The 14,519-nt window shown below is 42.0% G+C and overlaps 1 protein-coding gene across 11 annotated transcripts in view; it reads left to right on the forward strand.

The window, feature by feature from the left end:
- Positions 1-14,519, forward strand: part of LOC121497332 (protocadherin gamma-C4) — a 186,955-nt gene that overhangs the window by 60,641 nt on the left and 111,795 nt on the right. The window contains exon 1 of one of the 11 annotated variants that reach the window (XM_041766851.1): positions 2,273-6,719. The exons of 9 other annotated variants lie outside the window; for them this stretch is intronic. In XM_041766851.1, the coding sequence (XP_041622785.1) occupies positions 4,305-6,719 (2,415 nt within the window). In that variant the 5' untranslated portion in view covers positions 2,273-4,304. Of the gene's footprint in view, positions 1-2,272; positions 6,720-7,731; positions 12,879-14,519 lie in introns of those variants that run through there. One more of the 11 variants, XM_041766854.1, reaches the window with a different exon arrangement.

Below are 14,519 nucleotides of genomic sequence, written 5' to 3' on the forward strand. Positions count from 1 at the left end.
TATGTTTCTCTAAATCAATATTGTGATATTTACATCCCAGCAATTATTGTAAAATTCTTTATTACAAGATTCCAAATGTATATGTCTAAGAGATTCCATTCACATATATTTTTGAATCTGATTTATTTGGATGTTTGTGACATAATTCTTTGATTTTTTTTTTAAAAAAGATTTCATTAATTTATTTGAGAGATAATGAGTGCAGAGGAGGGGCAGAGGGAGAGAGAGTGAAGCAGACTCCCAGCTGAGCAGGAAGCCCAACGTAGCTGAGTAGGAAGCCCAATGTGGGGCTCAATAAGAGGACCTGGAGATCATTGCAGTCACTTAAGCTGAAACTCTGGGTTTCAGCTCAGATGATGATCTCAGGTTCCCACGTGATTTCCATGCTCAGCACAAAGTCTGCTTAAGACTCTCTCCCCTTCTCCCTTTACTCCTACCCCTGTGCATGTGCTCTCTTGCTCTCTCTCTCTCTCTCTCTCTCTCAAATAAATAAATCTTTTAAAGAAGAATTTAATAGTAAATAATTTTAAAGAACTTGAATCTTGGGTATTGGTCATAGGAGTCAGATTGTCTCATCCAAGCATTAAGATTTGGTTCATATGATCTCAGAGTATAAATACAATTTTTTATATCACCAACTCTGGATGATTTAAACTATATCTTGAAACAACTAAACAAAAATAAATTACATCTTGAACCTCCATTTATAAGCACAGCTCACTAACTGGGTTTTATGGATAGTAGACTGGCTTATTTTCTTATCTGCTCACACACTAACTGGGGTAGTATAGAATGGTTTATTTTATTCTCTTATCCGAGTTACCTCTGACCATTTCATTTAAATGAATAAAATATTTTAGTGAGAGAAAACTATCAGATTCTACTCTCAATAATAATCATTCATGTAGACTGACCAATCATGGAATTTGCTAAATTCTGACTAAGGCTCTTGGAATTATATATCATATAGATGATTGTTAATAAGATAAGCAGTCTGAAATTTTGAGTATATACTGAATTTTGAGGCATAAGGAAAAAAGCATACTAAGTTATTGGGCTAGTTTTTAATCCCTGAACACCACCCATCTGATCAAACTTCTGTTGAGGTAGCAGTTGTCAAAGGGAAGGAGTAAAATTTCAGATAGAAAATACTGGGATGCCTGGGTGGCTCAGCGGTTGAGCTCCTCCCTTCGGCACAGAGCGTGATCCCGGAATCCGGGATCAAGTCCCACATTGGCTCCCTGCACGGAACCTGCTTCTCTCTCTGTCTGTGTCTCTGCCCACCCACCCCCTGTATCTCTCATGAATAAATAAAATAAAATCTTTTAAAAAAAGAAAAAAGAAATAGAAATAGAAAATACCTGCATCTTTACCTGGGGATGAAAACCTAAACAGAACTCCAAACAAATGTTTCCTCAATAGAAAAAAATTCCATGAAGAAAGGAGAGGATGGATCCCTGGGTGGCTCAGTCGTTTGGCGCCTGCCTTTGGCCCAGGGCGTGATCCTGGAGTCCTGGGATCAAGTCCCACATCAGGCTCCCTGCATGGAGCCTGCTTCTCCCTCTGCCTGTGTCTCTGCTCTCTCTCTCTCTCTCTCTCTCTCTCTCTCTCTCTCTCTCTCCCTCTCTTATGAATAAATAACATCTTTAAAAAAGAAAAGAAGAAAAAAGAAAAGAAAGAAAAGAAAGGAGATGAGATGAATAACTCAATGTCTGGGAAGTTGATTAGACTTTTCACATAATTTTTTTCCATAGAATTTTTTTAATGCAAGTACAAAACTGAAAGTTGATTCTTCCCAATAACTCAATCAATAATAACATACTTCTTTTAAAACTGTAAACATTTCAATTTTATATAGTAGGCTTGTGTTATATTTAATATATTTTAGTGGTCTTGTGAAGATCTTTAATATTTAAATTTATGTTGTAGAATATCTTAGAAAACTTGATTACTAGAGATAATGCAGCCAGTTACTCCCTTAAATATGCTTTTTGTTCAGAGTATGTTAATAATTTTATTTATCTAGATTTTACTTATTTAGCTCCAAAGAAGTTATCCAGAAGTAATAAGTTAATTGAGACTTTTTTAAAATAGTAGAATAAGGGGATCCCTGGGTGGCGCAGCGGTTTGGCGCCTGCCTTTGGCCCAGGGCGCGATCCTGGAGACCCGGGATCGAATCCCACGTTGGGCTCCCGGTGCATGGAGCCTGCTTCTCCTCCCTCTGCCTGTGTCTCTGCCTCTCTCTCTCTCTGTGACTATCATAAATAAAATAAAAAATAAAATTCTTTAAAAAAAATAGAAAAAAAATAAAAATAAAATAGTAGAATAAGAACCAAATGTGAGATGACACTATGAATTTTGAAGTGTTAGGTAGAAAAAGATCACAGCATCGGGAGCTGTAATATCCAGACACAAAATTTTATTTGAAAATGTCTGCAAGTACCTATGATCTTTAATGACTTTGCTTACTTCAACAGAAAGTTCAAAATTACTACTAAACAAATAGTATTTAGCTTCCACTATGGAATTAATCTGTAATGCTCATATCGGCTCCTTTGAACAAAATGTTGTTTTTATCTACTTAGTGAAAGCAAACATGGTTATGAATTATTTTGATAGATTGAAACAGCATTTCATTCAATGCATTGCCTATATTTTGGACCAGTGCCATCAGAGAGCAGAAATATATTACTTTTTTGTTTTGTTTTGTTTTGTTTTTTTGTTTTTTTTTTTTTAGAAATATATTACTTAGTTGAGAAGTCCCCAGCAACTAAGCTAATAAGCATTTTCAGTGTTACTTCTGATTTCTCCTTCTGGTGCTCCTATCTACTCCCCTATGGCTTAAAATAATTTACAAAGGAGGGTTATTTCCCTTTTTAACATTTATTTATTTATGTAAGTAATCTCTACACCCAACATGGGGCCTGAATTTACAGCCCTGAAATCAAAAGTTATGTTCTTTTCTGACTCAGTCAGGCACCCCATAAGGTAAGTTTATTTCTTACTAGCTCTTCATTTCAGGACAGGACTCTTCTCCTGCAATTAGGTGTAAAGAACTTTATTTCTATCAGCTAAGGGTAAACTCAGATCCATCAACACTTCGGTTTTACTTAACATCATTGGAACAATTGGTACCTCTAAGAATCTTCTCAGGACAGTGTATACTCAAAGGCTATCTGGAGACCCACCTTTTTTCAATTATTCTAGAATCTGGTAGGATGATTATTTGAATTACATAATGAAAAACAAAAGTCTACACCCACTTTCTTATGAATCTACAGGCAGCAGAATCTGCAAATTCCTGCCTTCTGTGCAAAATTAGTTGCTTCTATAGCTGATTGTTGGTCCTTGGGTTCTCATTTCCTCTCTAATGGCACTTTTTGAGCATAAAGTATCGGCCAAGGCAAATGATTATCTTTTTTCTTCTCAGAACCCTGGGAGTGAGGATATTTGTATTCCAACCATGATTCTATTATATAGTCAAGGACAAGGCACTTCCTTCTCATTTAAAAAATCATTAAAATGAAGGTATAGGACTATATCATCGCTAATATTCCCTCCAATCAAAAACTGTATTAAATTACCTCTCTGTATTTTAAAGAAAATTTGAGTCTCTGATCCTTACATTGTGGTGTCTAGAACATAGTAGGTGTTCAATATTATTGAATTAATTTGTTACACTCTGGTGTAAACAGTTTCTATATAATATCTTTCTCTTGTATACAGACACTTTTCAAAATAAGTCATACTTTTTTACTTGCAAACACTTACTGTCATACTTTTTTACTTGCAAACACTGTGTTCTATGAAGTCTGAGGCAGTACCCAACATCATTTCAAAGTTAAAATGCAAAACAGAAAATTTTTAAATTATCTAGAATTAATAAGTACCTATCATGAACAGTGTTGCATTAATTCATTTTCTTGAAATGTATTTTTAAATTATATCAGAGATCTGTAGATCGAAATAATATAAATGAAATAATTTTGAAAGATAAAACAACTTCCTGAAAAATCAGTTATTTTGCTTCAATATGGTGCAGTAACTTAGTAAGGACTCTGAGTGCCGCTGTTCACCAACCAGGGGGAAAGTGGTGCAAAAGATCTGCCAGAACCACTGAGCTTTTGCCGTACGGAGAAACACCTGACTAAGACAAACTCTCTTCCAAGCTGCATCAAACTCAGGTCTCTTATACTAGATTCTAGGCTTCTTTTACGAATACAAAAGATTCCACGCTGACACACTGGCATCCAGAAGCCTAACAGGAGATTGCCCAGCGCCTGAACAAGATCAGCACGACAACAATGGCGGCTCCGCAGAAGGGTCGGGACTACAGAGGATTCATCCTGCTCTCGATTCTCCTGGGGACCCGGAGGGGAGCTTGGGCAGGACATATTCTTTACTCCGTGCCAGAGGAGGCAGACAAAGGGTCTTTTGTGGGTAATATCGCTAAGGACCTGGGGCTGGAGCCCCGGGAGCTGGCGGAGCGCGGAGCCCGCATCGTCTCCACAGGTAGGACGCAGCTCTTTGCTCTGAACCTGCGAAGCGGCAGTTTGGTCACGGCGGACAGGATAGACCGGGAGGAGCTCTGCGCTCAGAGCGCGCGGTGCCTGGTGAACTTTAACATTCTGATGGATAAAATGAATCTTTACCCTATAGAAGTGGAAATAATAGATATTAATGACAACGCTCCTAGATTCTTGATGGAAGAAATGACTGTAAAAATAACAGAGAACACTGCTCCTGGGGTGCGATATCCGTTAAATGAGGCTCGGGATCCAGATGTAGGCACGAACTCCATCCAGAGCTACCAGCTCAACTCCAATCAGCATTTCTCCCTGGTTGTGCAGACTGGAGACGATGGAGCTAAATATCCAGAATTAGTGCTGGAAAGGGTGCTGGATCGAGAGGAGGAGGCGGTTCACCACCTACTCCTCACAGCCTCTGATGGCGGCAACCCACCCCGGTCAGAAACCGCCCGCATCCAAGTAACAGTGGTAGATGTGAATGATCATGCGCCTGTCTTCTCTTTGCCTCAGTACCAAGTTAGTGTCCCTGAGAACATGCCAGTGGGCACAAGATTGCTAACAGTACATGCTGTTGACCTGGATGAGGGAGTCAATGGAGAAGTGACATATTCTTTCCGGAAAATAACTCAGAAGATTCTACAGATATTCCAACTGAACCCTCATACAGGAGAATTATCAACTTTAGAAGGCCTAGATTATGAAGTGTCCAACTACTATGAAATGGAAGTCCAGGCTCAGGATGGTCCTGGTAGTATGACAAGGGCTAAAGTAATGATCACAATTTTAGATGTGAATGACAATAGCCCAGAAGTGACTGTAACATCTGTAAGCAACTTGATCCCTGAAGACACTCCACTTGGAACAGTAGTTGCTCTTTTCTACCTTCAAGATCGAGATTCTGGCGAGAATGGTGAGGTGACCTGCACTATATCAGAAAATCTGCCTTTTAAATTAGAAAGATCAATAGACAACTATTATAGGTTGGTGACAGTGAAAAACCTAGATCGGGAAAAACTTTCTGTGTATAACATCACACTGAAAGCCACAGATAGTGGAACTCCACCCTTGTCCTCAGAAACTCACATCTCCATGAATGTGGCAGATACCAACGACAACCCACCTGCCTTCCCCCAGTCCTCCTATTCTGTCTACATCCCTGAAAACAACCCTAGAGGTGCCTCCATCTTCTCTGTGACTGCACATGATCCAGACAGCCAGGAGAATGCCCATGTCACTTACTCTCTGTCTGAAGACACGCTCCAGGGGGCATCTCTATCCTCCTATGTGTCCATCAACTCTGACACCGGTATCCTGTATGCTTTGCACTCCTTTGACTATGAGCTGTTCCGTGACCTGCAGTTGAGAGTGACTGCACAAGACAGAGGGAACCCACCACTTAGCAGCAATGTGACCTTGAGTATATTCGTGCTGGACCAAAATGACAATGCACCTGAAATCTTGTACCCCACCTTCCCCATCGACGGTTCCACAGGCGTGGAGCTGGCTCCCCGATTTGCAGAGTCTGGCTACCTGGTCACCAAGGTGGTGGCAGTGGACAGAGACTCAGGCCAGAACGCCTGGCTGTCCTACCACCTGCTCAAGGCCAGCGAGCCTGGGCTCTTCCAGGTGGGGCTGCACACGGGAGAGGTGCGCACAGCGCGGGCCCTGCTGGACAGAGACGCGCTCAAACAGAGCCTGGTGGTGGCGGTGCAGGACCACGGCCAGCCCCCTCTCTCGGCCACCATCACGCTCACCGTGGCTGTGGCGGACAGCATCCCCGACATCCTGGCGGACCTGGGCAGTCTGGAGCCCCCGGCTGACCCTAATGCCTCAGGCCTCACGCTGTACCTGGTGGTGGCTGTGGCCGCAGTCTCCTGCGTTTTCCTCGCCTTTGTCATCGTGCTGCTGGCGCTCAGGCTGAGGCGCTGGCACGCGTCGCGTCTGCTCCAGGCTGCAGGAGGAGGGCTGCTGGGCGTGCCGGCTTCGCAGTTTGTGGGCGTGGACGGGGTGCAGGCGTTCCTGCAGACCTATTCTCACGAGGTGTCCCTGACCGCGGGCTCGCGGGAGAGTCACGTGATCTTCCCGCAGCCCAACTATGCAGATATGCTTATCAGTTTGGAGACTTGTGAGAAAAAAGATCCCTTATCCATAGATTTTCGTGAATGTAAGGATGAAGCTGAAAACATTCAGGTGAGTTCACTAATTTATCTTTATGTCCTCAAGGAATATTATTTTGTGTGATTTTCTTTGTTGTTTTGTAAAAGAATTGTTTTGAAGATGTGATGAAAAACCTTTAGGAATGCCTGGATGGCTCAGCAGTTGAGCATCTGCCTTTGGCCCAGGGCGTGATCCTGGAGTTCTAGGGTGGAGTCCTACATCAGGCTCTCCGCATGGTGCCTGCTTCACCCTCTGCCTATGTTTCTGCCTCTGTGTGTGTGTCTCATGAAAAAAATAAAAAATAAAATCTTAAAAAAAAAAAAAACCTTTAAAGAAGTAAAGCAAGCTCAACGATGTATTTCGGTGGCTGATACTTTAACATAGAACACTTACTGGCATAGGTTTTGGTGTCCTTTCCGTAGTGAAAGCCTGTGGACAAGATTGTGAATAAGTGGACTATCACATTTTTATACCTTCCACCTATTTTCCACTCAGTGTTCTTAACTCATGTGTTTTATAAATTAGAATCAATTGTTACATCTTTCTCATTGCCCTAGGATACCCACCTCCCCTCTGGTATCCATCAGTTTGTTCTCAATAGTTAAGAGTCTGGTTCTTGGAAGTGGCTCCATTGGTTAAGCATCCAGTTGTTCATCTCTGCTCAGCTTTTGATCTCAGGATCATGAGTTCAAGTCCTGCCCTTTGTTGGGCCCTATATGGGCATGGAGCCTACTTAGAGAAAAAAAAAAGAGTCTGTTTCTTGGCTTGTCTTTCTCTTTTCTCTTTTTTCCTTGCTCATTTGTTTCACTTCTTAAATTCCAAATATGAATGAAATCATATGGTAGTTGTTTTTCTCTAATTGACTTATCTTACTTAGCATTATAATCTGTAGCTCCCTCCATCTTGTTGCAAATGGCAAGATTTCATTCTTTTATGGCTGAATAATATTCTATTGATATATATATATGTATCATATTTTCTTTATCCACTCATCAATCAATAGACACTTAGGCTGTTTCCATAATATGGCTAGTTTAAATAATGCTGCTATAAACATAGGAATGCATGTATCCCTTTGAATTAGTGTTTTTATATCTTGGTATAAACCCAGTAGCACCATTACCGTATCATAGGGTGGTTCTATTTTTAACGTTTTGATAAACTTTTATACTGTTTTCCACAGTAGCTGCATCAGTTTGCATTCACACCAACAGTGTAAGAGGGCTGCTTTTTGTCCACATCCTTACCAATACTTGTCATTTCTTGTGTTTTTTATTTTAGCCATTCTGACAGGTAGGAGGTGATATGTCACTTCCTGACATACTTAAAGCATAATCACCTATTGAAGTTAGCTTACAGAATGAAATGTGTGGGGTGCCTAAGTGGCTTAGGCCCTTGGCTCAGGTCATGATCTCAAGGTCCTGGGATGGAGTCCTGAGTGGACTCCATGCTCAGTGGGGAATCTGTTTCTCTCTCTCCCTCTGCCCCTCCCTCTGCTTGTGCTCTCTTTCTCTCTACCTCAAATAAATAAAGTCTTAAAAAAATTAAATGTATGCATCAAGCTTTATTAAGATCTCTGTCAATGACATGGATCTAATGCAATAATAAAGGTTATTGTCTGAAAGCAATAAAATATGACATCAAATAAAATGTAATTTCAAGTGAAACTTGTGACATAAGCAGTTACATGTATCAAAACAGAATTCCATTGGGCTATTTTAGTGGTACAGACATGTGAAGTGTTTGTGAGCTCTCCTAGTGGGAGATTGGGAATGCTTGCTTTATGAAACAACCATATACTCAAGTATTAGGCCAGAAGTTGATTCAATTTATTGGATCTGCTGAAATATTCTGTTACAAATAATCCAATCTGGGGTTAACTACTTCTATATTCATTATATAACATTTCAGTAAAGGTCAGTATATCAGTTGATTAGCAACTAGAAGAGGATGATGATGACAAGTAATCTTGTTTACTTGGATCTACTTGTTTACTAGAAACTATGCAAAATATTATTCCCTTGTAACTTTGAAGATTGATGTTACATTTTGTAACCAGGATATTAATTGTGCAATAAGAGGGAGGGGGTAGGCTATTTCCTGGCTGTGATTAAAGTCTCAAGTATTAAATAAAAGGACAGGACTTGGGATCCCTGGGTGGCGCAGCGGTTTGGCGCCTGCCTTTGGCCCAGGGCGCAATCCTGGAGACCCGGGATCGAATCCCACGTCGGGCTCCCGGTGCATGGAGCCTGCTTCTCCCTCCGCCTGTGTCTCTGCCTCTCTCTCTCTCTCTGTGACTATCATAAATAATAAATAAAAAAAAAAATTAAAAAAAAAAAAGGACAGGACTTTTTTTCTAACATAGCATTGAGTTTGGTGGTATTTTGCATAAAAGGGGATTGCAGTAGTGCAGAAGTATGTTTCAGATGTATAATCACTTGGAGAGAAGACAATATTGCTGACATTTTGTGAGGCAGAAATACGATTATCAGGGATTCCTGGGTGGCTGAGCAGTTGAGCATCAGCATTTGGCTCAGGGCTTGAGCCCTGGTCCGAGTACAAGGCCGCATCAGACTCTGTGCAAGGAGCTTGCTTCTCCGTCTCTCTGTGACTCTGCCTCTCTCTGTGTGTCTCTCATGAATAAATAAATAAAATCTTTTTTAAAAGAAATATGATTATCAGATATTTTGAAGAGGAAAATCCAACCAGATTCATTAAATACATACAAATATTTTTAAACAAAGGAAAGAAACCACCACTAAATGCAATAGTATGTTACTGCAAATGAATATTCTAAGGACTATATCATCACGAGATATTGTATTTAAGCACACAGCTGGAAACCGGTATCTCACTGCAGTAGACCAGGGTTAGTGACTTTCTGTTGCAAGACAAAATATATATCTCTGCTGACTTTAAAGATTGATGTTATATTTTATAACCAGGAAAGTAATGTGCAATGTAAAGGAGAGGGAATAGGCTAACATTCTTCCCAGCTGTCATTTCCTTAACTGGTAGAAGTGTATGTCAGATAATATTACCATAAAGAAATTGTGGAAGCTATTTTGAAACAAAGAAGAGTTTAGAGGTAAGTATAAATTGTGCCCCTTTTAAGACAATTTCAGCATTACTGATGGTTTCTGAAAAATTGAAATGACCATATAAGTACCCAAAAAGTAAAGAAGAGAAAGTAGAAACAAGGAAAGTACTTTCAAGAGAAAGTAGAAACAAGGAAAGAAGGATAAAACTTTATTCATATACTGCTAGTTAATAAGTATTCAAAATTACTGTACTCTGAGATCCTTTAGGCAAAGTCTGTTACAGTCATCTATTACAGTGCGAATTGAAGAAAGAGGAACAATTATGTCAACATATTGATTACCCTAAAAACCTGGAAATTTGGTATATTTATGTAGCTAATACTATGAATTAATCGTCATTAAATATATACACATATAAAAAGGATTTGTTCAATTAGACACAGGATTGTAATTACAGTAGCTGGTTAAACTGAAGCAGCCAAGGCTGCAGTTTCCTAGTGCGGACTGTGGGCGCCGCTGTTGGCCAAAATGGAGAGCTTGGGCACTGGCGATCTCCTCGCGCAGCCGCAGCGCACTTTCCCTATCAGACTCGCTAGCCCGAGCCTTTAACACCACTTCCTCCTTTGGAAAAGAAGAAACCCCGACCCTCACACAGGACTTACAGCCTTTTCGGAGCTCCGGACATCTGCGGCACAGAGATCATTTGTAATCCGGCGTCTCCGGGCTGGTGAGCAACCCGAGCGGAGCAAGAGGGATGGGGAGCCCCGCTGGAGAGAGGGGCTGGGCTGAGAGGTTGCCAGTGCTCTTTCCCTTCCTGCTGTCTTTGTTCTGCTGGGCGCTCTCGGAGCAGATCCGCTACCGGATTCCCGAGGAAATGCCCGAGGGTTCGGTGGTGGGGAACCTCGCCAAGGATTTGGGACTCAGCGTGCACGAGTTACCGACTCGACAACTGCGCATCAGTTTGGAGAAGCCTTACTTCACCGTGAGCGCCAAGAGCGGGGAGTTACTTGTGAGCAGCAGGCTAGACCGGGAGCAGATGTGCGGGAAGAAGTCAGCCTGTACTCTGGAATTTGAGGCTGTTGCTGAAAATCCGTTGAACTTTTATCACGTGAGTGTGGACGTCGAAGATATTAATGACCACACGCCAAAATTCACCCAAACTTCTTTTGATCTGCAAATAAGTGAGTCTACAAAGCCCGGGGCACGATTTATTTTAGGATCTGCTCATGATGGAGATATTGGTACCAACTCACTACAGAGTTACCAGCTCAACCCCAATGATCATTTCTCACTAGTGAATAAAGATAAATTAGATGGCAGTAAATACCCTGAACTCGTACTACAGACACCCTTAGACCGGGAAGAGCAGAAATCCTACAGGTTGACCTTGACTGCGTTGGACTGCGGGGATCCACCCCTAAGTAGTACTGCCCAGATACAGGTCCTAGTGACTGATGCCAACGATAACCCTCCCGTGTTCAGTCAAGAGCTATACAAGGTAGGCCTTCCGGAAAATGTGCTTCCGGGCGCCACTGTGCTTCAAGTGATGGCCACCGATCAGGATGAGGGTGTCAATGCCCAGATCACCTTCTCTTTCACTGAAGCAGGCCAGATCACCCAGTTTGACCTGAATGCTAATACTGGAGAAATTACTATTCTAAATACATTAGATTTTGAGGAAGTCAAGGAATATTCCATTGTTCTGGAAGCAAGGGATGGTGGAGGAATGATTGCCCAATGTACCGTGGAGATAGAGGTCCAAGACATAAATGACAATTTCCCAGAAGTGGTATTCCAATCTCTGCCAGATCTTATTATGGAGGACACCAAGCTGGGAACACACGTTGCTTTGCTTAAAATCCGTGACAAGGATTCTGGACACAACGGAGAAGTTACCTGTAAATTAGAAGGTGATGTTCCATTTAAAATACTTTCTTCTTCTATGAACACCTATAAATTAGTGACAGATGCAGTTCTAGACCGCGAGCAGACCGCTGAGTACAATGTCACCATTACAGCCACTGATAGGGGAAAGCCACCTCTTTCCTCCAGCTCAAGTTTCACCCTACACATCGGTGATGTCAACGATAACGCGCCAGTTTTCCACCAGGCCTCCTACGTGGTCCACGTGGCCGAAAACAACCCTCCTGGAGCCTCCATCGCCCAAGTCAGCGCCTCCGACCCCGACCTGGGGCCCAACGGCCGCGTCTCCTACTCCATCGTGGCCAGCGACCTGGAGCCACGGGCGCTGGCGTCCTACGTGTCGGTGAGCGCGCAGAGCGGCGTGGTGTTCGCGCAGCGCGCCTTCGACCACGAGCAGCTGCGCGCCTTCGAGCTGACCCTGCAGGCCCGCGACCAGGGCTCGCCCGCGCTCAGCGCCAACGTGAGCCTGCGCGTGTTGGTGGGCGACCGCAACGACAACGCGCCGCGGGTGCTGTACCCGGCGCTGGGGCCCGACGGCTCGGCGCTCTTCGACACGGTGCCGCGCGCCGCGCAGCCCGGCTACCTGGTCACCAAGGTGGTGGCGGTGGACGCCGACTCGGGACACAATGCCTGGCTGTCATACCACGTGCTGCAGGCCAGCGAGCCGGGACTCTTCAGCCTGGGGCTGCGCACGGGCGAGGTGCGCACGGCGCGTGCCTTGGGCGACAGGGACGCGGCCCGCCAGCGCCTGCTGGTCGCCGTGCGGGATGGGGGACAGCCGCCCCTGTCGGCCACAGCCACGCTGCTCCTGGTTTTCGCTGACAGCTTGCAGGAGGCGCTGCCAGACGTCAGCGAGCGCCAGGCGCCCGCTGATCCCCAGGCTGAGCTGCAGTTCTACCTGGTGGTGGCTTTGGCCTTGATCTCCGTGCTCTTCCTCCTCGCGGTGATTCTGGCGGTTGCCCTGCGCCTGGGACGCTCCTCCAGCTCCACCACCTGGGGCTGCTTTCAGCCTGGTCTGTGTGTCAAGTCCGGACCTGTGGTTCCTCCCAACTATAGTGAAGGGACTTTGCCTTTTTCCTACAATTTGTGTGTTGCCCATACTGGAAAGACAGAGTTTAATTTTCTGAAATGTAACGAGCAGTTGAGTTCAGAACAAGACATACATTCTGGTGATTCATCTGGGGCCTTATTTCCACTTTGCAAATCCAGTGAGTCAACCTCCCATACGGTGAGTTTCTTTTAAGCATAACCTGCTTCTTATGATCTATCCAATTCTTTATATTCATAGGAAAATACACAATTTGTAAATCTAAAAGTTTCTCTAAAAAGTCAGAAGTCTGTCATACTATTCTTCAAGGGAAGTTGAAGCAGGAGCAGTTATGTCTCTTTTAGGAATGTCTTACCTGGCTCAGATCTACAAAGCAGTGAGAGGGTGGTTTTATCTATGAAGGGAAACAGTGTTAGAGACTATCTCCCAAAAGCTAATGAGATTTCTTCCTAATTTTTTCTTCCTATTATTATGTGTGTGTGTGTGTATATATATATAGTTGGACATTCTTTAAGTGTAAAAGTGGGCAGTCATTTAAGTAACCCTTTAAAACAAACAAGCTAAAATTAGACATTTTTCTTAACTGATTTAACTGTTGTTTTGCTTCCTATATTTTTTTCCTTTTGTTTCAAAGCCTCCTAAATATCTTAACCTGGATGTTTATGTAGATGGATACATTGCAATGGTGTGTATGTTTAAAAGCATTTTACTCACTAGTAAGACCATTATGCTCACCAGAAGATAAACATACTTTCTTTTACATAAACAGCATAGGTTTTTCATACACAACCCTATATAATTTTAAACTATTTTCCAGCCTTAATATAGTCAGAGGTCTTCTAGTCATTCTCTTATCTCTAGGAGAAAAATAGAGTCTTCAATTCTTCAAATCTTAGACAAAATTGCCAATGTGATGTGCATACAAATATATATTATAATACAGTTTTCATCTTTGCTAGATTTCTGTTAGTTACCACTCAGTTACTGGCCACTTCACAAACTACTGAAGAAAAAAGACAATTTTTTGTACCCACACTTTTTGACTGCTTGGTGATAATTATGTGTTCTGTTTTTGTGGTTCTCTTTATCAAAATACTAATTAAGATAAAATTAACTTTAGATCCAATAAAAATATACAAAAATATGTGAATCGAACTTCAGCAAAAAATATACAAAAATTAAAAAAAATAAAATTAACTTTAAAATAGATCTTTCTTAAGGAGTTAGTTAAGTCGGTTTAAAAATGTAAACATCCCTCATTGTAGAAGAGTAGGATGGAGATTTGCTTTTCCTTGTGTATTCATTTGTATTTCAAAAATATTTCCTATTCAAATAGAAAAAATACATTATTTAAATAAAGGAGTGCCTGGGTGGCTCTGTCAGTTAAACCTCTGCCTTCAACTCAGGTCAATATCTCAGGATCTTGGGATCAAACCCCACATGGGCTCTGTGCATCTTGAGGAGTCTGCTTGTCCCTCTCCTCCTCCCTCTGCTCCTCCCACCACTCACAGTCTCTCTGAAATAAAATACAATAAAATAAAATCTTAAAACAAAAGAAGGGTGCCTGGCTGGCTCAGTTGATATAGCACTGGATTCTTCATTTTGGGGTTGAGTTTGAGCCCCACCTTGGGTATAGAGATTATAAATAAATAAATAAATAAATAAATAAATAAATAAATAAATAAAGTAAAATAATATAATCTCATGAACATTGAAAGTAAAAGCATTTATCCTGTTAAAATTTCACAATATTAATTTGAAAACAATCAATATGTAATTAAAATGGCATTTTAAAAAGAAACTTAGAAATCAACAGCTGTA

This window comes from Vulpes lagopus, chromosome 8 (genome assembly GCF_018345385.1).
Source record: "Vulpes lagopus strain Blue_001 chromosome 8, ASM1834538v1, whole genome shotgun sequence".
Taxonomy (NCBI): Eukaryota; Metazoa; Chordata; class Mammalia; order Carnivora; family Canidae; genus Vulpes; species Vulpes lagopus.